Source organism: Canis lupus, chromosome 4 (genome assembly GCF_048164855.1).
Source record: "Canis lupus baileyi chromosome 4, mCanLup2.hap1, whole genome shotgun sequence".
Lineage (NCBI taxonomy): Eukaryota > Metazoa > Chordata > Mammalia > Carnivora > Canidae > Canis > Canis lupus.
The window spans coordinates 12,875,250-12,902,635 of NC_132841.1; the positions used below are offsets into that span (position 1 = coordinate 12,875,250).

The following is a 27,386-nucleotide window of genomic DNA, read 5'->3' on the forward strand; positions in this document are numbered from 1 at the left end:
CATTGTCTTCTTTTTTTTTAAATATTTTTTTTCAACTTTTATTTATTTATGATAGTCACAGAGAGAGAGAGAGAGAGAGAGGCAGAGACATAGGCCGAGGGAGAAGCAAGCTCCATGCACCGGGAGCCCGACGTGGGATTCGATCCCGGGTCTCCAGGATCGCGCCCTGGGCCAAAGGCAGGCGCCAAACTGCTGCGCCACCCAGGGATCCCACCTACATTGTCTTCTGTTCTAGTTAAAAACATATCTTGCTTTTCTGAGAAGGTTAAAGTTTTTTGAGTCTGTGGATTTCAGTTTTTGTTCTTTATTTTTGATAAATAGCTATATTGAGCTTATATAAAGATATCTAGGACAGTGACTTGGACATAGCATGGGCTAGAAAAATAGCATTTGAGTTGAATCCGATGGACACTTATACTCCTATAAATGCATATCCCACTTCCATCTTCTCGTTTAGATTTCCAGCTTCTCTTGGAAAAACCAGAAGTGCTGACAGTTCTGGGCCTGCATTCCTGTGTTGTAATATTTTGTTAGAACTCACTCTCAGGGTTTTAGTTGGGGCCTGTGCTCTTGGGTTTTCTACAGGCCCTATCACTTCTAATGGCTTGCATCAGACTGTGTAGCATCTGACTTTTTTAACCTTGTGAAGCCAAAAGAAAGTTTAGATTCCAGTTATAGGTCGGCCCCACCAGGAGAGGGAGAGTGTAGCCATTATACAATGTAGTCCCTCAGGCTGTCTGAGCAGTTCTTTTCTGTCATTGTCCTGCCAGCAAGACTTTTGTTTCATCCAGGAAGATGGCTCATTTGTCTAGTACCAGTTTAACAGGGGCTGTGCTGTGCTTGGGTAATTCAAAGAGTCATTTGAAGATCTGGTGCTGTGACACATACCAGATGTCTTTAACAACATCCCATCACGTGTCTGCAGCACACGATGGAAAAACACCATGCTGGTACCTGGCAGTCTGTAACAAAGGTCTCATAAAATGTTGTGGAAGGCGAGCGGAGTTATAAAACTCTTCTCGGCAAGTCTTCACTGGGTGTGGAAGCACAGCAACCCTCAAAGGCAAGCCAAAGTCTTTCTGATCTTTCACAACGAGTCACAGCAGGGGTTACTATGTTTCCTTGTCACATACAGGTATTTATGGAATGTGTCCTAAGCCACTCTTGTTTGTGCTTCCCTCTGTCACTCGTCCAGTCCCTCGTTTACCTATTCAACAAACATTTGAGTGCAAGCTAGTGGGAGGCTTGCACTGGATGCTTTGGAGATGGCAATGGACAAGGACAAGGAACAAGTATACAAATGAAAGGGTGATTAGAGTGGCAATGCTATGGAGAGAATATATATGGTGGTGTAAAGAGTAACAGGGCATCAGAGCAGGGTGCCGGGAAGGCCTGAGGAGGGGACATTTGGGTATTGAAATGAGACGTTCCCTGGCACAGGACAGATGAGATGTGAAGGAGATGAGGAGGAACTTGGCACTTTTGAGGAACAGAAAAGCAAGCTAGTGTTGCCAGAGCTGTGCTACGCAGAGCATCAATCTGCGACAAGGAACTTACACCAGATTGTAAATCTGTGCACCACTTCCTTCTCAAAAAAGCCTCACTAGATGTTTAAAAAAAAAAAAAGTCAACTGAAGTAAAGCTTAGTAACACAGTTGGTTTACATTCTGGATCTGGTTTCTTATCTCACTGGGCAGGCCACAGAGAATTCTCGGACGAAGACTGTACTTTCTCACTGGTCGGCAGGGTCCTGAGAGAAAAGGCTGAGATGGATGGGGTGTGGCTGTAGAGGGAGGCAGGAGCCATCTCAGGCCCAGGAAAGATCAAGTCTTCACTAATAAGTGATAAAAACGAAAGGTAAAATGCCAAGTCAGTCCTATAGACCCTTCATGAGAGTGTTAGCATTTGAACGGGTCCTTACAGCACACCTGAGCTGCAGGGAGGCGAGGTGTTAGGGAGTCCTTCAGGCTGACTCAGGAATTAAACTATTTGCTTATGTACAGAAACTCTATAGTATGTAATTAAAAATCATGCATCAGTAAATTTATATATGCGATCCAGGTACATGTGTGTTCTACAGATGCCGACAGCCAGTGGTAGAGGTTGAAGGCTGGGGGCTCACGGATATGTTTGGTTTGACCTACACAGTATTATTAGGAAAAAATAAAATTAATTGCCAACATTTAAAAAACTTAGAAGGGGGATATGCTTACCCAGTACCCAACTCCCATTAATGTCTTCTCCCTGATTTGTGTATTAATCACAGGTTATGCTGTAGTAACAGATGACTGACAAATCTCAGCCGCTTACTAGAAAGGTTTATTCTTGCTCACACTGCATGTCCACTGTGGGGTGACCTTGTCTCTGCTTTGCATCACCTTCTCTCCAGCACCAGGGCAGGAAGTGGTCTCTTTGGGCAGCATCTCTGGTATTGGAGCAGGAGGAAGGAGCATGAAGAAAAATGCACTAGCTCTCAGAGCATCTGCTCTCCTTTCATTGGCCAAAGCAAGTTGCATGGCAGACAATAACTTATGTATAACAGTCTACCGCAACCTCTTGGCCTAATTTAGATGACCTGCCCAGTGCCAATAGATTTGAGAGTATGAGCACTTTGGCCTATGGAACTTGAGTATTTGAAGTTTTATCATAGCCAGAAGCAGGACAGTTATTCTAAAGCTTGCCATGGTTCAACTATCACCACTCCATCCATCCATCCGTCCGTCCATCCATCCATCATCTACCTAACTACCTACATGGCCTTGACCATTCAAGGTTAACATTCAACAGGTTTTTCTTAGATATTTACTTATTCTTTATTTATTTCCTTTATTTATTTCTTCCTTTAGGGTTTATGCAGATAAGACACACTGACCATTCTATGGTGTTAGTGAGCCGAGCTGTGAGGTAGCTCTACCTCTGCTCTTTACTGTACCCAAGCACTGACTCCCAGCGGGTGAGGTGTGCACCCATACCGAGCCATCAGTATGTACTGCAGCAGAGCTGGAGTCTGGCGAGAGAGAGAATGAGCAAATAATTTGACATGCAAAACTGAGTATTCCATGCTTTCTGCGTGCCCAGTTCTGCTCTTGGGACTGTGGAAAACAGTCTTTGTTCTTGAAGAGCAAGACATTCAGAGAGACTGTCAAGGTTGGAGACTTGAGTACTGAATCATGGGACCCCCATGTAGTTTACCCAAGTTGCCAGTGTGTGTTGGCATCAGCAGGGGAGGCTTTGTGAAGAGGTCTGAACTATGAAGAACTTCATATATGGAAGTTGAAAAACATTGGGCATGAATTTGAAGTTTCAACTGGTTTCACCTAAATCTAGAATCTTTGGAAGTGAGATGGGCTTGTAGTCTCTTGTAGAGCTGATCAAACAACTTAGAGATGTTTTTAAAGTTTTCTATTGAATTGCTACTTTAATCAGCCCTTGAGTCTCATTTGATTATGACTAGCAGGTATGATACGACAGCGCCACGGCCACGCTCAGCAGCCACATGGCTGCTTCTTTTCCTCTGCGTGGCCTTCCCTTGTTCTCCAGCCCATGCTACTACAGTGACATGCACTTGTTTTGTTTCCACAAGCCATTATAGGGCTTTTTTCCTGAGGGGGCCTATATTTAGATTTCATACAGAGGCTGTCTGTGTGCTCCTCACTTTGAAAGCAGGGACAGGGAACTGCTGTGTCCGGCACCCAGGAGAGCCCCTGTAAAGTGGCAGGCCCTGACTACCTGTTGCCAAATGAGGGGGGGAGGGGGGATGGGAAGAGGTTGGGGGGTGGGGGGACGGTAAGGGGGCGGGAGGGTGGGTTTAGAGAACATGATCCATATTTCCCTTCTCAGTTCCTCACTCCCTTATTCCATTTTTCTACTAGATATGAGAGGATGAAAATGAGGTAGATGTTTGGTTTGCCAAAAAAAAGGGGGGGGGGGGAATTTCAGCAGGATCACATCAATTTGCCTTCTCCAGTCAGACCAGAGACTGAATAGACAAGAATAAAGTAGTTTGGGTTTAGAGGCAGGAGGACATGGAAGGGCCATGGTGAGCGTGTGTAAAACACATGCTTGTCCAAAGGTAGCACATACAATTTTGCTCTAGGTGGTTAAGGAATTTCAGAAATAGCACTATCACTTCTTCAGATTTTAAAGAGAACTCACAACCCATTTTTTTTCATTTAAAATCCCCTGATTTAAAAAATATATATTTTATTTATTTTGAGAGAGAGAGGGCAAGTGTATGAGCATGGGGGAGGGGCATGGAGAGAATCCCAAGCAGACTTCAGCAGAGCATGGAGCCCGACATGGGGCTTGATCCTATGACCTAGAGATTATGACCTGAGCTGACATCAAGAGTCAGATGTTTACCCAATTGAGCCACCTAGGTGCCCCTGAACTTTCCTGATTTTTAAGAAATGTTGGTCATTTTTTTTTCTTCTTAAATTTCATATGATCCAAACAAAATCGCTCTGCAGGGTGGATATGGCCCCAGGATTTCTAGGGTATAATTTCTGGACCTTCTAGTCCTTTACCAACCCAGCAAATGCAACAACAGGGAGGTGGGAATCTTGAGGTAGCTAGACTTTTTCAAAACATCTATCATGTCTGAAAGAGAGGAGACCAAGCTGACTTTCACAGAGATGAAGGCTCATGATGGGTTGTCCGCACACTCTTGCCAGGTTTTCCCGTGGCCTGTTCACTTATAGCTGCGGCCATGGGAAGGATGCATCAGTCAGCAGTGTGACTAGTGTGCTATTTATGCATGAGGCAGTGGTATACTCAAATCTAATTACTTAAGACTTTGTGGCTGACAAGGGCTTTGTGCAACTGGAGAGAGCAGGTTAGTCCTTGGTGAATGAAACCATTAGAATCGAAAGCTGTACTTTCCTTTGATTTCCAACTTGGTTGAACCTGTATAGAAAAGAGTGTGAAGACAGTGCATGGAATAGCAGTCCCTGTTTACTGTCCTGTGACCTCTATGTTTAATTGGTTGATTCATCCGGGCACTCAACAAACATGTGCACCTCCTTATGAGGTGTCAAGCAGGATTCTAGGTGCTGTGGGCACAGCAGAGAACAAAACAAGGCCCCTGCTTTCAGCAGGTGCACAGTCTAGCATGAGGACCTGGTGGTGTGCCTCACATGCGGGGACTCTTTTAAAAATCTGGTAAATCACCATTCTTTCCCAGCTCCCAGAGTTATGCTGCTGCTTGACTTCGGTGTCAGAAGAGAAGTGGCAATTAAGGACATCAGGGGAAAAGAGGCAGAGAGAGCACTTTTTTCCTGGGATATCCACAAGAAGTTCTGAGGGGGTCTTGGACGAAAAGTTCTGGCAGATTTTGCTTCCTGGGTGCCTCCTGCAGCCTCATGGTTCCCACTGCCTTTAGAATCCTCTGAGCATGTCCCTCACTATTTTGCTCTGGGGCTACTTTGGAATTGATGAGGACACCCTGGATATCCTGTTGAAAACATAACCCTTGGGGTAATTATTCCTTAACTCAGGAAGCCCTGTGGGATACAGAATAAAATTTCTTCACCGCGGGTTCACATCATTGTAACTACTACTCACAGCTTTAAGTAACCGAGTGTAGCAGATAGAGTGGAAAATCTCATTTTGCCCTATTTTGAGATGTCTGCATTTAATTCTACTAAAGAAGTAAAAACGATTGGACTGATTACTAAGGGTGCTCCTCTGAGTCTGTTCTGTCCTTTATTTGGTGTGGGTACACTGTTAGCCAAGTGACCACATCAGTAAATCACACCATTTCTTCTTGTCTCCATTACTAAAAGAACTCTTGAGAAGTTTGGCTCCTAGTTCAATGTTAGAAATATTTGCTTATGGATTATTTGGTCATGACTTCATGAAAGAGAAGCAGTGCCATACACACCTTTTATTATGTTAGGGCCGCCTTAACAAACTAAAACCAGTAAGACTTACCCAGATAGGAAGTTAGCTTTTGGATGCTGGTTTCTTCAGATACTCAAGGAATGCATTTTCATTCCTATGATTTCTATTTCTGGGCTTACCACATAGTCCTGCTGCACAGCCAAATATGACCTGATGCTCATAATAATAAAGGAAACAAACAATTTTTTATTTGCCCTGGAGAAACACATATGCTTATGTGCTCAGTGAAGTGGATCCCTCATAGAAATGGTGACATAACCCTGCATGGTATATTGCCATAATTTGGCAATACAATAGTGATGATACATTTCAATTTGACAAACTCAGGAATTGCTAAAAATATAAAATGAAAAACAGAGCAAACATCAGAAATCTATCAATTACAGTTTTTTTTTTAACAGCAATTTCAATCAAGGAAAAGCTTAAATACATTTTTATAAGCCAGCAGGCGAAAGACTATTAGGAATATATAATGTATGCCCTTATTCAATCTATGCACACATATATAAATATGTACATACATATAAATGCAAGTAAAATGTTTTCCCATTTTGAATACTTGTGAGTAAATTTATGAATTTATTCTTGAACTGCAAATTTTTAGCTATATAAGCGTAATATAACAATTATTTAATACCCAGGTAAATATAAGGAGTTTCTAATTCAGGATAAACACCTGTCAAGGACTGCAAGTGAGAAATCCTTAACTCTCAGACAGGAAGTTAGAATAGCTGAATTCTGACCCCAAATTTTACAAAGAGAAGCTTTTGGGGAACTTTTTTTTTTTTTTAATCTTTCAGGGGTTGGAGTTTGCTCATCAAGATGATTTTGGTGTAGGTATAGAGGCACTTTCCATTTATTTAGGATCTCATGCAAATATAGTCTAGCCCCATTATTCCAGCAGAATAAAGTCTCTGTACATGTGTTCTGCACTGATACCGAATCCTTTCTGGGAACAACTCAGCTGATTCAGCGACCTTTTTTTTTTTTTTTTTAAAGTCAAGTCTACCCCCAACGGGGGCTCGAACTCACAATCCTGAGATCAACAGTCACATACTCCACCAACTGAACCAGCTCGGTGTCCCATTCATCTTTAATGAACTGGAATTATGGGACGCTGTCCAATGGCTCCAAGCATCCGTGTGATATTGATATGGGGCCAACTACTACCAAAGACAGCACCTACCTCATAAGGTGGTTATGAGGACTGAGTTGCTCCATGCAATGCACTTACACAGCCGGACACGTAGGGAGGGTTCCAATTTTAGCAGCAACAATTGCTGGTATCACCATTACTATGTGCCAGGCTCCGGGCTAGAATGAACATGAAAATAGCCACGGTCTCTGCCCCTGTTGAATTTATCATGTAGTTGTCGATGGCAAATTCTAGTGCCTACCAGGCTCATGAGGGCTAGCAGGTGGAAGAGGTGTGGCTGGCTTCCATGGTGACTGGACCCCACGCACCCTGTTGGAGGGCAGGGACCACGTGGCCCCAGCAGGTTGTTGCTGGCTGGAAATGGGGGCTACTGTTGCCAAATCTTGTTTTTAGGGGAAGTTAGAAATCTGGGTTATCATGTGAAATCTCCAACTTATAAGCAGTGACAGTGAACACCAACTGCAAACGAATGAGTGGTGTAGGGGCAAAAGCACTTCAGGCTGGATGCTTGCTGGAAGTGGCTGTGTCCAACCTCTGGATGTGTGGTTGCAATAGCCTCAATTCCGCACTTTTCTTGGGGCAGCACAAACCACATGAGGGCAAAGATCCCTTGTCAGTTCATCTTTAATTCTTGGCTCCTCCATGAAATGCACAGAATTCCCGTAAGCTGGGAGTCTGCGGGGCAGAACTGAACATTGGGGATGCTAGTGACCCCAGAGGCAGAGGCTGGAACAGGACTGGGGAGGGAAGAGGGGAGGCCAGATTCCCAGGAGTCTGTCTATAGACAGGTACCCTTTGCCAGCGAACACAAGGACACTGTTGAGCCCAGACAGGTGAAGAGTTTAACACAATTTATTTTATGCTTAAATAATCGACTAGGTCATCCAGTGTATGGGTTTTTCATACATATGTCATTAGAGCTATGTGTCAATGAATGCTGATTTTATGTGAATATAATCAACAAATTAAAGGATTTCACCAAAACCCAAATAAAAATGCCCTTTAAAACACAGCAGCCTTATTAACCTAATATGACACTGCTAGAATGGTTACAAATGATTGGCTTATTCAAAGGTGTCTACATCTTATAGCCAGTACACGATACAGTAATAATTGTACAGCGTGCTGCCATTCTACTAGCTAAGAATTTCGGTTCAGTCCATTTTAAATACCCCCGACTGGGGCCTCTTATGAGCACCATCCACCTCTAAAGCGGCAAGCATTACCCCCTTTTAAGCACTAACAGCACCCCCCACCCCCTAAAGCAACTACTGTATAGGTTATTTTTTTTTTCATTTTTAGGTCATTTCATTGAAAAATTGGCAATAGCAACAAATATTAGATGAAGGGCTTTGTGTTTACAGATAAAATCTTCTGTGTTGCAGTATACTGTAGTGTTTGCAAAATTGGAAAAGATTTAATCAAAATAAGGTGATACACATGCATCAAAATATTAGTATTCTGAAGAAAAAATTTTTCACAGAACTACAGAATTCCTCATTTTGGGAATTATTTAAATTTGCAGCAGATTTTAAAGATTTTTCTTTTTTTTTTTAAAATCAAGCTAGCAGTTTTGCATATACAAACATTATAATTGCTAATATACAAGAATCAGTGAAGATCCCCCCTCCCCAGAACCCCTCCCTCCTCTTCTAGGGTGAAGTCACTTGAGACCCCTTGTATGTTAAATGCATTTGCAATATTCTGTTTGTGTTCTAAGAGGCAGTGCCTTATCAACATTTATTCTATTTTTCTGTTAGAATTTATACAGTGTTATTATTTACAGCAAAACTATAGATGTTTTAAAAAAGAAACAAATAGTGTTTATACCCTGACAGTTTGGGTCCAAGAAAAATAAGGCGAGCTGTTGTGGAGTTAGTAATTTTAGTGTTTCTCTGTGATTTCATCATCCCATCTTCTGTCCCTTCTGGCGGCAGGAATTTCTTCCTTTTGTAAATGACACCAAATTACTTAAGATAAACTGTTAACAGCATGGCTTCTTGTATATACACTGCATTGCTAATTGCACACGCGCCAATCCTGGGAATGAAAGTGAATTTCCATGCTCTGTAAATTGGCTCATGCTAAATTAAAATGTGGGTAGTTTTCTTTTTTTTTTTTTCTTTTTGCATAAAAAAAAAATCATGCCATTAATGTGTGGAAGCAGCAAACGCACACACCCTTCTCCGTAAATTTTCACTTCCTGCTGACATATCTTCCATGAATTTCTCAATACTGGCAGTAAAAACACATGATCCTGTGGAAAGAGAGACAATAGGCAGTGAGTTTAGCTTTTCTATTTTTTTGTTTTTTTGTTTTTTAAAGAATTTAAAGGCTTTCTTGCCATTCAACAGAAAAGCCTGAGAGAACAGGGCCTCTACTTTCTAGTGGGTCGTTTAACATGATACTTCTGTCCAATGCAGTCGGCTAGGACAAAGCCCCAAGGTGTACCCGAAAGCTTTGAGGGCAGTGACTTTTTCTAGGTGACCCTGTGATCTCCCCAGCACACTGCTTGCTGTAATTGTGGTTTTCGAGATTGTGTTGGCAAAGACCTTCTAGGGTTCCATCTCTAACGATCAGGTCACTCAGGTACTTGGGAAAGTCACTTTCAGCCCTCTTGGGCGGGGGGTGGGGGGGTGGGCTGTATAGTCTTATCTATACGATGAGAAGGCTGACAGAGGTGCTCTCTGGGATTTCGATCAATAGCAAAATATGAGGGGCCTGGGGTTCTCGGGGGCACAGAGAGCCAGGGATATGGAGTCAGGACAGAGCATTTCAGTAATGTCCCTATGTTTTATAATAAGTGCTCGCTCCCCAAAGTGCAACTAATCTTTCAAAAAGGGAGACCAGCATCATTACTTCATTACTCTGAAACTCCTTTTCCATGCACAAATTAAAGTTAAAGGCTGTCTTCCACCGCTGCAAAGAAGATTTCCCTCCTCCTGCCCTACATCAGTCATCACAAGATCGATTCATTATGTTTGAGCTTCTTGTTTTTTTTTTTTTTTTTTTTTTTTTAGATTTTATGTATTTATTCATGAGAGACACACAGAGAGAGAAGCAGAGACACAGGCACAGGCACAGGGAGAAGCAGGCTTCATGCAAGGAGCCCGATGCGGGACTCAATCCCGGGACTCCGGGGTCACGCCCTGGGCCGAAGGCAGGTGCTCAACCTCTGACACACCCAGGCGTCCCATGTTTGAGCTTCTTTATGGAAGCTGAGAACATCTTGTCTTACTGGATAGCACTTGCATAAAGTATCAGTGTTTTATAACCAGTCAAAACAGTCAATATCAATCGACAATTTTTGCTATGAACTCTTTTCTCACAAAACAAAGTTTTCCTACGTACAGTCCATCCTCCTCTTTCAGTGTGAAAAGGTGACACACTTGAATGCTAGCCTGAGAACAAATCTTAGCCCCTAAAGCAAACCTGAGTAAGGCAAGATGGATTTTAGGAACAACCGTGCTCACTGGGTGATAAGCAAGCCCATCTCTACAGGTCAGGGGCACCTTCAGAAGTGTGCTTCTGGTGGGCCCATGTGTCCTCAGTGACCTTGAGGTGGTTTACTTACCCAGACAAGTTTCTTTCTCCTTAAGATGGATCACCTAGGCTACTCTGGCTTATGTAAACATGTTAGTCCAGCACTTCCTCTGTCGGCTCGACTAGGTTCTTGCTTCCTTTCTCATATGAAAAGTGCTACTAACTCCCATGCTCCAGGTCACTAATGCCTGGAGCCAAGAACATCAATGTGTCAATTCCTTCTGGGGTGATTTCATTATTGGCCCCCTTCCCATGACTCTGCAGAGGCTGTAGGGAAGGAAAGTGACTCATGGGTCATGTCCCAGAAAGTGGGCAAATCTGAGTAAGATCTGGATTTTCTCACCTCTGTTATTATCACTTACTCCTTATCTTCTGGGCACCAGGGTTCTTAGATGGCCCCATGATAACGTTACCCTGGAGTTCTCCCTCTGTCTTCCTAGGGAGGGTCCTCAGCAATTTTCCCTAGTTGAAACCACCCTTACTTTGTGCAGCTTAATTGGTATATAATTTACATGCCATGCAATATATGTATTTTGAATATAGTTTGGTAATTTTTAGGAAATTTATATAGACATGCAATCATCACTGCAAGCCATTTGAACTTTTTTTTTTGTTTTGCATCCTGTCTTCCAAAAACCAATCCAACTTTCCAGGTTCATCTTGCAAGAAGAAGCAAGTTCTCTTATCACCTTAGTGCAAGCAAATGTTATTTTTTATAGAAATACTGAGCATGTTTCTATAATTTTTAAAAATACTATTCATTATGCCCATTTATATTCAGGTAGGATTTGGGTGATAGTTAAAACAAAAAAATTGGGAGTGAGTTTCCGTTGTAAATCTCTCTTGTTCTTGGTAATCCAATCAGACTGTGTTGGCCCTAACCACTCAGGGGCAGGAAGGTCATTCATTGGACAAAAGACTATACCAAGTAGGCCATTCTACAAAAAGCATCAGCGCCTTGGGGAAAGGGACTGTTGCCTATTGTAAGATATTGACATCTTACAAACCGTAATGAGAGCGCCATCTGATGGAAAAGCGTGAGGACAGGAGCCACCAAGATGGCATTTCAGAAAGAGAATCTGAGTCCTTTTAGGTAATATATCTGAGATAGAAGCCTCTGCATTTAGAAATCTATCTTTGGGTTTCATATGCTTTTCAAAGACAAAGGTAGTAGAAACCAACTCAGAAAAAAACAAACATTCCTTTTAGTCATTTCACTAATTTTCTTTTTTTTTAAGGAACGTTTTTCAGGTATTAGGAAAACAGCTATTCAGTAGATTTTCCTGGCAGTTTATATTTCATAGATGAATGTGTTTTTCCATATCCATTTTCAAGTCAGGGGTATGCTTGATTTTGGAACTACTGTTTCCTTTATAGGTCCACATACCAGTGGTTTTTAGTTCGTGTGCCCACCTTAAAAACCAAAAATCACCCATCTGTAGCTGGATACATGAAGCCCTCTGCAGTTCAGCCCAATCAGGCTTAATACCTGTGACTCTTGAGTGAACAGCTTCATTTCACAATTTCCAATGGTTCTCAAACATGGGTGCATATTAGAATTATCTGAGGAGGCTTAAAAAAAAAAAGACCTGTATCTAGGCCACATACCATGCCAATTTATTTATTTATTTTTATTTTATTTTATTTTTTTTAAATTTTTATTTATTTATGATAGTCACACAGAGAGAGAGAGAGAGAGGCAGAGACATAGGCAGAGGGAGAAGCAGGCTCCATGCACCGGGAGCCCGACGTGGGATTCGATCCCGGGTCTCCAGGATCGCGCTCTGGGCCAAAGGCAGGCGCTAAACCGCTGCGCCACCCAGGGATCCCCCATGCCAATTTATTTAGAATTTCTTAGGATGGAGCCAAACATCAAAAAACATTGAACAAACTCTCTAGATTTGAATGTTCAACCAGGTTTAAGAGCAGTGATCTATTCTAAAACACTGCTTTTCAAAATTTAATGTCCTCATGTATCACCTAAGGGACCTTCAAAAATGTGGATTCCGATTCAGAAGGTCAGGGTAAAGCCAGAGTTGCTGATTGTCTAACAAGACTTCCAGGTGATGGCGATGCTCCACAGACCACACTAGAAGGAACTAGACTGTGTGCCACTCATCAACACATTGGTTTCCAACTTCCTTTTCTTTGCTGGTGATTTTGTATCCATCTATACTTGTCTGCCCAATCTTCACCCATATCTCTCCTCTCCATCCTTCAAGTTTGTGTCAAATGTCATCTCCATGAAAATGTAGACTGTGCTCTCCCTAAGGAGATCTGCCTCAGCAGGTTAACTCTTACTCATCTTTAAAGACTTCGCTTTGTTCCAGTTTTAGGAAAGAAAGCCTTACCTGACGTGCCTTCCTTATAGCTAATGGAGAATGTAGATTTGTTACTCTATTCCTTTCTCTTCCTTCCCATCTCTCTTCCCTTCCCATTGTTTCTCTAGTTACAGAAGTCATGGGGCTAAGAATATTTTTTTTGGGAGGCCTGGGTGGGCTCAGAGGTTGAGCATCTGCCTTCGGCTCAGGGCGTGATCCCATGGTCCCTGGATCGAGTCCCACATCGGGCTCCCTGCATGGAGCCTGCTTCACCCTCTGCCTATGTCTCTGCCTGCCTCTCTCTCTCTGTCTCTCGTGAATAAATAGATAAAACCCTTAAATTAAAAAAAAACCATTTTTTTCTAATCATTAATTCTAGTTACTTCATATAATAAACTACAGGGCAACTTAAAAATAATTCCCAGGTCAAGTGGGACTTTTTTGAGTTTTGTTTTTTCTAGTGACTTGTGATTTTAAAAATACTTGAGGTCATAGGGCCAGTTAAGAAAATGGGAAAAATATTGATTTAAATTTTGGTAATAAAAAACATAGCACTCATAAAATAATACAATAGTACAGCTATTATTATTATCTGCCAGGCACTGTAGCAAAGCGGCTTAGTTCATTTACCATTAATAACAATAAGGTACTATTATATCTTCTATTTTTATGGCTAAGGAAACAGAGTTTTGAGCTATAAAAGAAGCATGAGTTTGCACACTTAGTACATATTAGGGCCAGAAACAGAAGTCAAACCACTTGACTCTAGAACCCTTGCTCTTTACCTCAAAGCCAAGGCTTTTGGTTAATTAGGAATTTTTTTTCCAACGGTAAGAAAAATAAAAACTAAATTACATAAAAACCTATTTACTTCGAAAAAATTTAAGGAAAATATTTAGGAGTGAAGAAATTCAGGCTGCATCTCGAACTTCTGGGAAGCAGGATCAGGAGACCCTGCTGGGTGGGATCCAGATGTATCCTTAACTATGACCACTGGGATTTTGCCGTCTACTTCAGTAAAGAGGAATGAGAATGCCTCTCTTACTAATTTCCCCTGGAATTTCTCTGCATGTATGCTGGTTTATACTTCAGAATACTTTCAGATATCCCTTGTTTCTCAGAGAATTTTGGTGAGGCGGCTGTTCCAACTCTCCCACTGTTCCATCCCGGCATCCTCACATCTTCGTCTACCTGCCACTGATCCAGGCTTTTCAGGGTGCTCTTCCCAGCTGTCTTAGCACTACTAACAGCTGGACCTGCCCAGTGCTTACTATGGGTTTGCCTGCCGCTATTAAAAGTGATTTACTTGTACTAACTCAGTTAATTCTCCCAACAACTCTACAAGGTATATTATTCTGGTCCCAGTTGATGTGAAGCAATTAAGGCCCAGAACCTGGCAAAGTTCACAGAGGTAGTAAGCTCCCTGGCAGTTCTGGCCATTCAGGCCACTTCACTTCTCCCCCACATACCAAAAATGACTGTGATCTCCAGCCCAGAGCTCTCTCTCTAACCATCGACAAAAGTCCAGGGTCCTCCGTGTTGACCATCTACGAAGCTTTGTCATCACCTAGGCTACGTCAATCCCTAATTTTGTTTTTGTGGCCTTAGGGTCTATGATTTTGTTAAATGATCACCTATATACAAGCAACCCTGATGTCTTAAACTCTCCCCCTTCCCTCCCAACACAGAACTCCTCTGGTTCCTCAAATCTGTTCTCTCCTTTTCATTCTGTCCCAGTTCAGGCCCTCACAGTGTCTCAGAACAGAGGTCCTTGTGTTCAAGTTTTCTCCACCCTCTAGTATTGCTAGGGTTACCGAAACCTTATCTAATCCTATTATTCTCCTACACGAAGCTTCCAGTGGTACCGCACCGTATCCAGGGTAAGGGCCGATCTCCCGTGCACAGCTCACATGATCTTCCATACTGCCCCATCTCAAATGCTACTCTTTCTTCAAAAACTGGATCAAATATGCACTTCCAAGAAACTTTAAAAGATCTCTTCTGTTGGACGTATTTATTATCTTCCACTGGATGCCCTGAACATTCTGTTTGATTCTTTTATTACATTTATATATTTTGATTTGTGTGACTTATGATCACGTGTGCCCCTTGGACTAGACTGTAAAGTTCTCTCAGATAACAATGTCACACTTAAGGATAATGTCTTACAATGCTGTACCCTCCCTACCACTTACGCAGTGTCACAGTGTGTGTCACAGACCTTTGCACACGGTAGCTAAGAAGTAAAGGAGGTTTAAATGCACATGGTCACCTACTCATAAAAGCATGTTAGCTAATATACATTATAGGAAAGTTTCTCTTGTCCACGGCTATGAAACTGTAAGGACTGAGATATCTTGAGGTAAAACCAAACCAGTATTCTGGAGGGCTGAGGCTGAACATGTAGGCGATCTTAGATGAGAGGATATAAAACAGCTTGGAGATTTCTACAAAGGAAGAGGTCAGGGGCAACCTTTTAAGCTCTATTCCTCTTCAAAATCTTACTCTTTGGGACTCAATGCTGAGCTCCTTCTTTGTTCACATTAACTCCCTCCCTAGATGATCACATCTATTCTCTAGTATTCAACTCTTATCTCTTTAGTGAGAACTCTCACATTTTTATAGGTGCAGCCCCAATCTTTCGGCAGAGCTCCACATGTGTGTCTAACGCAGTACTTAAAGGTCTCAGAAGCACCCTCAAGCCCAAGTCCAAGCCTGAATGCTTGATGTTCTTTTTAAAACCCATTCTGTTTCTGTTTCTTTCTCTACTACCCAGCTGTGTAAGCCAGAAACCTAGGGGTCATTCTTTACTCAACCCTTCTTCTTAGCCTTCCCTCAAGCTAATCCACCTGTTGACTTTCCTAAGACCACTGCCCAGGTACTAGCCTTGCCATCATTATGGCTTAGGCAGACTGCTCAGTAACCTAACCAGTCACCTTCGGTTTATGCGTTTCCCCTCCAACCCATTCTTTACATTGCCTATATGCTTATAAAAACAATCGGGTCAGGCTCTTGATGGAAATCCTTCAGGAGCTTCAAAATCTTTTAGAATGAAATTGAAAACCTGTTCTCTGGTCTGTGATGATGCATCCCTCACTTACATCATCATGTGCCCTTCCCCAGCCACCACCATCTCACCAGGAGCTGGGACACCTCTCTTCTTTTGTTTCCTCGACTATGTTAGGTCTTTCCCCCCTCAAGGGCCCAGCCCATATTGTATGCTTTGCTTGGATCCTCTTCTCTTCCCCATTCTTTTCATGGATGGCACCACCTGGGAGGTTCTAGTTTAAATGCCATAACTTCTTTATTTCTTTTTTTAAAATTAATTAATTAATTAATTTATGATAGTCACACAGAGAGAGAGAGAGAGAGGCAGAGACACAGGCAGAGGGAGAAGCAGGCTCCATACACTGGGAGCCCGACGTGGGATTTGATCCTGGGTCTCCAGGATCGCACCCTGGGCCAAAGGCAGGCGCTAAACAGCTGCACCACCCAGGGTTCCCAACTTCTTTATTTCTTAAGATTTATTTTTAAGTAATCTCTATACCCAATGTGGGGCTCAAATTTACAACCCTGAGATACATGCTCCATGGGGACACCTGGGTGGCTCAGTGGTTGAGTGTCTGCCTTTGGCTCAGGTTGTGATCCCAGAGTCCTAGGATTAAGTCCCACTTCAGGCTCCCTGTGGGAGTCCGCTTCTCCCTCTGCCGATGTCTCTGCCTCTCTCTGTGTGTCTCTCATGAATAAATAAAATATTAAAAAAAGAATTACATGCTCCATAGACAGAGCCAGCCAGACACCCCTAAACATCATGACTTCTGAGTGACCTTCCCCAGCTCCCAGAAGTCTAAATATGTTTCCATATTATTCTTTTATTGGATCTTGACTTTATATATTCAGGCCTCAAACATCGGTCCCATCTTGTTCCCCTTTGCTGGCTGAGACATTAGGAAGGGCAGGGCCCATGGAAGATTTTTTACCATTGGACATCTAGCCTTTCCATTTTCAGCCAGGTGGAAGCTCAAATATTGTTTTTAAGGAATGAAAAAAATGTGTCAACTTTCTGGCTCAGAAAAAGTGTTGCCCCTGGCAAGCATGGGTATTGTTGTCACTCTCAGCTTCCATATGGCTGTGAGATCCTGAGCATTTCCCCCAAAAGAAGTTTGGGATACAGCTGTTTCACAGTCCTTTACAGTTTATATCTGGGGCCTTCCCTTGATACAACCTCACTAGTCAGCCCTCTAATGGTATTTATGAAGTAAACATTTGGGGATTATGGCTAACTTAAAAATGAAGTTCTGCTTTATTTTAAAAAAGAACAAAAACCTGATTATTTTCACTGTGTAAAATATGAAGACATTTACTACAGGTTGTTACATACATCCATTTGATTCAAATTTGCTTTTAGGTCTCTCATCATCATCAAATACTATTTAACTATGGATGTGGATAATAGTAAGAACTCAGGTTCTGGATAAGTTCAAATTTCAATCTTTTGCTCATCAGCTATCTAGGACCTTGAGTAAATAATTTAATTTTTCTAAACATTAGTCTCCTTGCTAATGAGAAAGAGACAGTAGTACTTACCTTATAGCATTGTTTTGGGAATTATATGTGGTGATGTATGTAATGGTCTTATCTGGTACCTGGCATAAGTAATCATTTGCCAGAACATGGATATTATTATTCATAAGTAATTTTAGAAATACAGCTAAGTAATAGAAAGGTGGAATATCAATAATCTTGAGTTCAAGTCCTAGTTCTAATAATCATAAGCTGTGTGACAGTAGAAATGTCATTGATCTCTCTGAGCCTTGACATATTCATCTGTAAAAGGTAGCAAACAAAATTGGCCTGATTTAGCGCTCACTTAGGCAGCACATATACAAAATTGGACTGACCTCTCTAGGGGCTTTTTTGAAGGATTAAATAACACAGAAATGTAAAAGCACTGTGTAAGTTATAAATCACTATATACTATGTACAAATCTTTATAGCTACTGTAAGCCACTGGCTTTTCCCTTACATTAAAAACAGGATGGCTGTGATGCGGTATTATAGAAAAGTGGGTACAAGGGTTCAGGTAGCTCAAAATACAACTGGTTCTAAAATAGAAAATAAAAATTTTGCTGTCACCATCTTAGACTCTGAAATTTGGCAGCATTCCACTTCTTTGTTGTTTTGTTATTTATTTATTTATTTATTTTAAAAAGGCAGTCAGCAGGGCTATAAAAACTCTCAATATATTTGCAAATTGATTTTTCCAGAGCACACATTCAGTGTCCTGGAATTCCAGGTGGTATTCTTGGACTCATTTTCTAAGTTCACTTATGGAAGGTAAATAACCACTCTGGAGAGTAACGTGAGGCCCACAGTCAGATCACTGTTCTTTCCATCTGACGTATTAAGTTTGCTTTAGGCTGGAGTTATTTTCACATTCATATGACTTCTACCTGAGTTTCCCTCTCCTTTGAGCAGTGGAGCAAGTGAGGCAAGGCTCTGACCACCTATTTACAGGGTGGGTTATTTGTAATTTGAAGGCTCTTGTACATTTAGTGACCACGTCCCATCTTATTCATTTACTCGGAAGGACCAAGCAGTATAGCACAGTTGTATTTTTGGGACATCAGTTACTCATAGATACTGTATATATGTGTTCTAGAAAAATGGCTCAGTTGGTATGGGTGACCTCCTTGGTTTTTTCCCCACCCAGAGTCTGAGTCTGAGCGAACTTTTAGGCACCTACTAAAGCTGACTGAACTCTTGTCTAGATTCATTTCACATTTCACTTACAACTGCTTAACAGACAAACTCAAGACTGCAAACTCATGCTTTGTGTTTTACTTATCTACTGTGTATACATGTGTGTCTTGCATCAGGATCGGCTGTAAGACATGCAAAATGGGTTCATTTTAGATACTATGGCCCCTATATTATTGGTCATTTTCTCCTCTCTCATGTAAGTCATGTTGAGGTCTCCTGATTCAGCCCGCCTCTTATCATCCTCATGGCCCAAGCCAGTATCTACAAGTGTTTCGTATTGGGTTTTCTGTTCATCCACTATTGTCATCTCTGGTTCATTCTTTGCCACTATAGTGAGTGATGCAGAATTTACAATCATACCCCACCCCTGCCTAAGACACTGCACAGCTTTCCTTCTGTTTTTAGGGTACAGACCAGAATCTCTACAGAGAGGCTCATGAGGCCCCAAAACTCCCACCTTTCCTCCTGCAGACCCAAGGGCCAAACTCCCCGCTAGCTGCACTGACCTGTTCTCACAGCTCCTTCTTTCTTGCCCCCCCTCCTGGCCTTTGTAGAGTGCTGATGTCTGTGCTTAGAAGGCCACCCCAGTCTCCGTCTAACTCCTTCCTTCACTCAGTCGTGTCCTGTGCAGTCTTTAAAACTGAGTTCAAACAACACTTTTTCCAGGAAACCCTCCCTGTCACCTCAGATCCGGCTCAGGTTTCTAGTCCACAAGGTTGAGAGTGTTGAGACTATCTCCAGTCCACAAGGATGGCAGGTTTGTATCCTATTTCTGCCACTTTTAATTCATGTGGCATTGGGCAATTTTGGGCCCCATTCCCTCCCCTCTTACATGGGGATGTAAAGGGCATCTATCCAAAGGGGTTGGCTGTGAGAATTAAATGAATAATGGAGTGGAACACTTGTGGTAAATATTATTTCCAGAATGTTCTGCAGTTCCTGGTAGTTGTCTCAGTGCCAGGAAATACTGATGTGATCAGTTAGGAGTGGGTAACATGAAATCTCCACAACATAAGCTCAGTGAGGACAAGTACCATACTAATGTCCTTTATGAAGAGTTTCTCAGTTCCTATGCAGAAAGCCTCATGAAAGGAAGTGAACTAAATCTTGGAGTGGATAAATACATGGTAAGTTTTTTTGAGAGGGAGAGATTAGGAATTCATCTGTGCTTGAGGTAAGGCACATACCCTCACCCTAATCCTAGACCCGAGGGGGAGAAAAAAAAAGATGTTATATATACACAACAGAATATTACTCAGCCATAAAGGAGAACGAAATCTCGTCATCTGCAATGACATGGGTGGAGCTAGAGCATATTATGCTAAGCAAAATAAGTCAGAGGAAAGACAGATACCATATGATTTGACTCATATGTGGAATTTAAGAAACAAAATAAATGAGCAAATGGAAAAAAAAAAAAAAGGAAGAGAGAGCAAACCAAGAAATAGACTCTGAACTATAGAGAGCAAACTGATGGTTGCTAGAGAGGAAGTGGGTGGAGGGATGGGGGAGCACACTTGACATGATGAACACCAAGTGTGGAACTTTTGAATCACTATATTGTACCCCTGAAACTAATATTACACTATATGCTAACTAACTGGAATTAAAATAGAAAACTTAAACTCCTTTTTTTAATCTGGGTCTTAGGTACCTCATATAAAATTCAGGGCAACAAGACTAGATTTTTTGGTTCCTCACCTCCACACTCCACTACCAGGATTCTGGTAATGGGGAACAGAAGATCTATGCAAGTGAAAACTGGAATCTATTTGCGCTTTGTCATTTGGACCAGTAGGGTTAAGACAATTGCTTGTACGCAGCCCTCAAGGAATCATGAGGCTTCACCTCACAGACTTAGGGAGCGCTTTTCATATTTCTTTTCAAAGTTCCATCTGCTTTTTCACCCCAAGTGACCTTACGTAATTATAGCCATGCAGAAAATAACAGGACAATGTAAAATTTAGAAAAGAACATTAAGGAAAATCTTCTCATCTAGGAAGAAAAGTTCAGAAAGAATTACACAAAGCTCACCAAACATTTAACTTAAAGAATTAGTAGTCCCTTAACCTCCTATTTCATTTGCTTTGGTTTATATAAGATACGCCAAAAGGTACATAGGGACCTCAGTCACTTAATTTAAACTTGGCAACCACTGTATTTCAACTGAAATTAAACGGTCAGACGCCGTTCTGCTAAAATGGTGAGAGGCTGGATCTACACACATCTCAAGGCACATCTGTAAGAATTATTTGTTGCCAGATAGTTTTCCTGTTAGGTTGTATAATGTGACCCCAGTACACACTGAGCCGCAGCTCTTAGAGGAGACTCAAATATCACTATTTACATTTGCTTCTGCAAACACCATTTACACTGAAATTCCGGACTAATTTGTGAGGAGAAGGTTTATGGCCTGTGAACTGAGTTTCAGTGTGTGCATGGATGTGTATACAAACATAAAAATGACTCCAGCAACTTCATACTGGGTATTCACTGGAATTGGGTGAAAAAGAGAGGAAGGGGGCAGGGAGTCAGAATCACTTATCCAGGGAAATGAGAAGTTTCCCAGGAAGTGCTGATGGGAGCACACCTATCGCCTTGACTAACCGTTTACTGTTACGAATGGCTCTTCTTTTCCACGTGCCGGATTTCCTTCTTCGTTGTCTTCACCTTATAACCTTCTCCCTGCTGTAAAAAGGAATGTACATGTTAAGATTTCATAGTCAGAGTTTTAGTTGTAGAGCGGTTCCCATTCTGGTCCCTTGAGGCTGGATTAGGGTAAGTGAAACACAGTTGAAAGCACTTTGTCACTTCACGTCCAAAAATTCACACCATCTATTTGGCTGAACCACACAGCCTAGCGTCACGGAGGCAAGCTAGAGAGCGCTGTCAGAACCAACACGGTAACACTACTATGCTTCACAAGACCTCAGTAGGTTAGTGAGAAATAAAAGGTTAGTGATCATAAAAATAATAAATAAATAGTAATAAATACAAATTTTAAAAAGCTTAGTGGTCAATAAAAAGAGAAAGAGTAGCCTGTTCATTTCCTGTTGTCAGCTAAAAAGAAATCATCACCAAAGCCCTCAAGGCACCCAAACCCCAATTCCAAAAAATGTTAGTAAATTCTTCTTAAGCCAACAGGATTTGGGGCTGTCTGTTGTGTCGAGACTAAAATTTCTTAGGAAAGCACTGATCGTGAACAGAACACCATGGAAATGTTGTTGATCTGAGGGACTTTTTTTTTTTTTTTTTTAATTTGTGTATTTACCAAGCCCTCCTCTTAGGCCAGATCAAGCTGGCATCCATTTTCCATAAAACGAGACCTCTCTGCACTGAGCACCAGGGCAAGTTTTCTCTGAGAGCAAAGCTGCACAAATCCGCCACTTTTACCCGCTTTATAACAGAAACGCAGTAGCCTTTCCAATTTTCTGAGTTAGTCTTGAGAAATTTTTTTCACTTTTTCTTATGTAAACACAGGCTATTGGAGTTTCTATTTTCAAAGTGAAAGGGCTAAAGTTCTGAGAAAAGGAAAGAAATGACAACCAGAGGTGTTTTGTCTGGGAGATGGAGACTCATGTGCTGAATTTACACTATGCAGTGCTGAGTTGAGCTCCTTAACTGGCATGTTGGGAACAGGCTCTTATAAACCCAAAAAGGAGAATCCTCCTCAGGTTAGATGAGGGGATTCAGATTTCCCAGTAGAACATACTGAAAAGGGAGTTAATGTAGGATCTGGAACTGAGCTTTTTGCCATTCTAACATTTAAACCCTGTACATTTGCTGGAAGTAGGTGACTTTCATCCTGGTCCCAGGCAGGTACCAAGCTGTAGGGAAAGCATAGGCAGAGGCAGAGGTGGTGGTGGGGTGGGCACTGCTAAGGAGACCAGTGGTGATAGGGGGTTTTTATTTTATTTTTCCTACATGCTCAAACCACACATTCTTCCCTCCATAAATGAACTTATCTTTGTGAAAACTCTGAAGATAGCAGAAAAAAATGTATATAATGTTACAGAGTGTTAAGAGGAAAAGTCTTTTTCTTTGACCCTGATCAAAGGCACAGGGTGTCAAAAGCAGCACACGCTTCAAGCTGCCACACTGCAGATGCCAGCCTGTTAGCAGCATGTTCTAGAAAGTTCACAAGCGTTTATCCTCTACTTTTTCTTTGGCAGTCCCTCTCCATTACCATGTCATCATGTTTTCTCTCTTGTGGGATAGCAATGCGTCTTATTACTTTCCGAGTGATCTGTAGGAAGTAATAGTGAAAAGTAGAGATTTTCCTGTTTTCTATTTTAAAAGGTGACACTACAGCAAACCATAGAAAATCTGAATTCCAAGGGAAGCATAAAATCCCAATTATGATTACTTTTCTGGTGATGAGGTTGCCTTCTTCATCAGTAAATTGCTCTTCTGTGACAGATTCACCAGGAATGCTTTTTGCTTCCTCTCCCTAAAGGATGTGGCATAGAGATTAGCAACATATTAGATGGACAGATTGCCACACCACTCCATACACCACACACATGCTCTGTGGAGTTTTAGAAAAAGAAAGTATAAATTCTACTTGCTATTCCAGGGCAAGGGGAAAAGGCGGACTCCTCTGATGGTTACTTAGCAGCCAACAACATTCAAAGCACTAAACCTTAGGTATGTACAAGAATGATGGTTAGCAGCTAACTCCAAGAAGGAAGAATGATATAACACAGTTACACATTGATATATAAACCAAAAAATTTCATTCATTAAAAAAAAAAAAAAAAAAGCCAATGATTAGAGCTCTGATTAGATCACCTCATTTTGAGCAGTGTTTCTTGATTAGTCCTACGAAATCTCTCAAATAATTTTTGGGTTGCCTTGTGCTTAATCTAAATTAAGGTGGTACCTTAGTCAGGGCATTATATTTATTGCCCTTGTCAGTTTTTTTTCATTTAAAAATTCAATTACAAAGGATAACATAGACATTTTTTATAAGCAAAGTTCATGGTATATAGAAAATCTTAGTTATTTTTCCTTAAAACTGAGCTTTTCATAGATCTTAAAATGAAATGATTCTAATGAAGCACATACTTTCTGGCTACTATCTTCCAGTGAAGGGGTCTTACGTGATGATAGATCATCTAATCTCCATGGCTACAGACAAAGGAAAGATCAGTATTAAAGGAATTTAAAGTGATGCTATCTTTCCCTTAGTGACTGTTAACTGATTTAGAAAGAGGAAGCTGCTAAAGATCTTCCTCTGGTGAGTTTTTAAAAAATGGAATAAAGCCTTAACTCCTCTTGGTGGGCTCTTATTTTCCAGCTTGGTAGATTTGGATGGCTCTTTAATATCTGCCTATTGGCTCCATGATTGTCTAAGAAAAACCACTCAGAGGGCAAAACTAGGACTAGGCAAAACTAGGCAAAACTAGGCAAAACTAGGCAAAACTAGGATTGTTTTTGCAATATAGTCCCTTCTTCTCTGATATTCCACTTTCATTTAGTGCCACGCACAGTTTGGGGGAACAGTGATGGACATCTTAAGTGCGGACCTACCGTAGAGACTTCATGACCCCCTAGCCAGACTTCTTATTGGAAAGGTGGCCTGGATATTGCTATGGAACAGTGGACTGCAGTTGTTATTCACCTGTGCTTGTTTTAGGAAAAATGGCAGATCACAGAGACAACAGCGACATTTCTGGGAGAGGCAGGATTCTAACTCCTTCAGTGTTGTTGGTCTGAAAAAGGTAGTAGTTCTGATAATTTTGTCAGTGCCAACTCATGGTAAGAAAGTTCTAGGATTGCTTTATGTCACAGCTAGAAGGAAAGGCAGTGCTGGTGTAAAATGATAAAGACTAAAACATTATCTTCTTTTGCTAACAAAATTGTTTTCATTCTTTTCTTTTTACAAAGTGACTTTGTATTTTTATAGATTGTGGGCTCATAGGTTATGACTGGGTAAGACATGGACTCATTTTCCTCATTGTGGTATAGAAAGATAAGATGTTTCTTGCTGCTCATGTTTAGCTCCCTTTGGAACTTGCTTATGATCAATTACCATAGTTAAAGAAGGGGATTGGAAAAATATCGCAGTCTCATGCTTAAATGCACTAAAATTTGCAACACGTTTTTATAGGAATGTTATTTATATTTCCTGTGGTTGGGAAAAAAAGAACATAAGTTTCATTTCATTTTAAAAGTAAAGGCTCAGGGGTGCCTGCTGGCCCAGTCAGTTAAGCATCCAAGTCTTGATCTCAGCTCTTAATCTCATGGTCATGAGTTCAAGCCCTATGTTGAGCTCCACATTGATTGTGGAGCCCACGTTAAAAAAAAAAAAAAAAAAAAAAAAAAAAAAAGGAAAGACATAAAGATATCAGAGAAGCCAATAAGAGGTCATGAAATATTTTTGAGCTAACACTGGGAAATGTCCAGTTCTTTGCATGTTAGATAATTTGAGGATTCCAGGAAAATCCAGTAAAGTAGAATCCTATTGGATAAGTTATGAATGGACTCTTGTGGGAGCGATGCCTGTTAACTGTTTGGACAGTCGCTGAGAGGAATGTAAAATGAGGTATATTTATAAACATAATGAATAGTTAGAAGAATACTGATTTATATTGACAGCCTTAGGAAAAAAGCAAAGCTCTATCTATAAATAACAAGATATAAGTTGTTGAGATCTACCCTGGCATATGGGCATTTTCATGTTTCCTACTGAAAATTCATACTGTTTATGTATAGCTAAGGATACCTCTCTTAATCTTAAGTGTCCATTAAGTATAATCCATTTGTGCTTTAATAAGGCCAAAGTAAGTTGTGTGGTGATGTGGAAACTCACTCAACTGGGGGAGTGGATTAGTTAGGAGTCGTAGAGAAGAAAGACAGTAAGGAGTCAGGAAATATGTTTTTAAAAAAATCATCCATCTCTAATTCTGTCAAATATATTAAGAGACCAAGTATTACCAAGGAGAGGTCTTTTTAGAGCCTTCCTTTAATGACAGAGAATAATCTCTAATTAGTTCCTAAAGTTCTAGAAAACAGTTTGTACTTCCAACTAAGCAAAACTTTCCCCCAGGTCTTGTTGATGGCATTATTTTTGGCAACACTTCCCCCCTACTTTTTTCTTTCCTATTTCAAAGGAAAATTACAGCACATATGGTGTCGCAGTATCATCCCTGGTGGCCACCTTAATGCACAGAGGCTGTTTTTTCCCTTTGAACCTCTGCTGTAAGCATTGCATTTCATAATTTTTATTCCTCCGTCCTTGAATAAAAGGAAGGAATAATAGTATGATGTACCAATTGACTTAAACTTTCTCCCCAAATGGAATGGATATCACATTTGGGACATATATAACTTAGCAAGTTACTAAGCAGTATGTGATAGCATAACCCATTTTTATATTCTGAGAAACCTATTTGCTGGGAATGTGTGTAAGCATGTACTTAATGTACATGTACATTTTATATTTGGGGATGTGTATATACGTATACATAATGTATATGTACATTTTATATACATTTCAATATATTTACATAAAATATTATGTACATAATTAATTTGAAACTCATGAGCAGTGGTTACCTCAGGGAAATGGAATGAGTAGATCAAACTATATACTTTTCATTGCTTGATTTGGGGGAAAACATATGTAAACTCATAATTCCTAAGTCAGTAAAAAAGTTCAAAAGTAGAAATAAAAATACAGTTGAATTATAAATAAAAATTCAGTTATTTGGACCTAACCAAACTTTATAATAGCTTGCGGTGTGAGTTTAAGTTTTTACCTTTTAATCACTGACTTTGCTAAACAAATACTCTAAACAAGCTCGTAGGACTGGTTAATTTACTTAAGCTGCTTCTAAGCATTGAAACCACTGTAATATTATCAAATTATATAGAAATAAATGGATGTGCTTATAAAATCTAAAAATCCCCACACAAGTAGAAGAGTTTGTTCACTTGACTCATTCTTTAGAGACTTGAAAATAGTAAATGTAAAAAAAACAAAAATAAGAAAATTAACTTCATAAACAATGGATGAACTTGCATAGGAAATTGATGAGGAAAATCATAAAATACTTTCACTCCATCAGTTGTACAACCCTGAATGGCAAATAAGACAGATTAGCCTAGACTTGCAGTTGAGAAGCCCTGAGTACACCTCTTGCCGGCATGGACACTGTGCAACCAAGCTCGCTCTGCAAGGGACAGAACCACCCCAAAATAGCTTTCAGCTCTGAGATCCTAAGCTCTAGAGGGATTAGTATGGCAAACAGTGTAAATATCTGGTCCACCCAAGGCTGGACAGCTTCCATGAGGAAGGCCAAATTCTCAGCATTCCAGTCCCAGCAGATAATTTCCAGGAGAGACAGCTCATGGCTGCCCTGCTCCCTGCCACTGGAAAAGTTGAAATGGCCAAGTGCCTAATTTGGTCTAGGCAAAGTTATTCCTTTATAATTTGTTCTAGGAGAAAAAGAACTTAGCATTGAGGGAAAAGCAGGTAGAAGGCACTGGACAGCTAGAGGTCAGGATCCTTTCTGAACAGAAAGAGAGTAACCAGAAAGATTCTTATATATGTAATTTATAATGATTTTTATTATACTTATAGCTTTCAATTATAATTATAGCTACTTTTTCTAGCTTTTGGGTTTCTCCAAGTTTGTTTGAGTGATTCTATTGTTTATACAATGCTCTCTCTACTTATAAAAGCCATGCTCTGGGGC

The 27,386-nt window shown here is 40.8% G+C and overlaps 1 protein-coding gene across 15 annotated transcripts in view; it reads right to left on the reverse strand.

Annotated features, from left to right (window-relative positions):
- Window positions 1–7,891: 7,891 nt before the first annotated feature.
- Window positions 7,892–27,386, reverse strand: part of ANK3 (ankyrin 3) — a 662,261-nt gene continuing 642,766 nt past the window's right edge. For 8 of the 15 annotated variants that reach the window (XM_072823195.1, XM_072823194.1, XM_072823193.1 and 5 more), the window contains 2 exons: window positions 21,292–21,372; window positions 7,892–9,314 (listed from right to left, as the gene is read on the reverse strand). In XM_072823195.1, the coding sequence (XP_072679296.1) occupies window positions 21,301–21,372 (72 nt within the window). In that variant the 3' untranslated portion in view covers window positions 7,892–9,314; window positions 21,292–21,300. Of the gene's footprint in view, window positions 9,315–21,291; window positions 21,373–22,870; window positions 22,931–23,050; window positions 23,135–27,386 lie in introns of all 15 variants that reach the window. The other 7 variants (XM_072823184.1, XM_072823191.1, XM_072823187.1 and 4 more) reach the window with 1 other exon arrangement.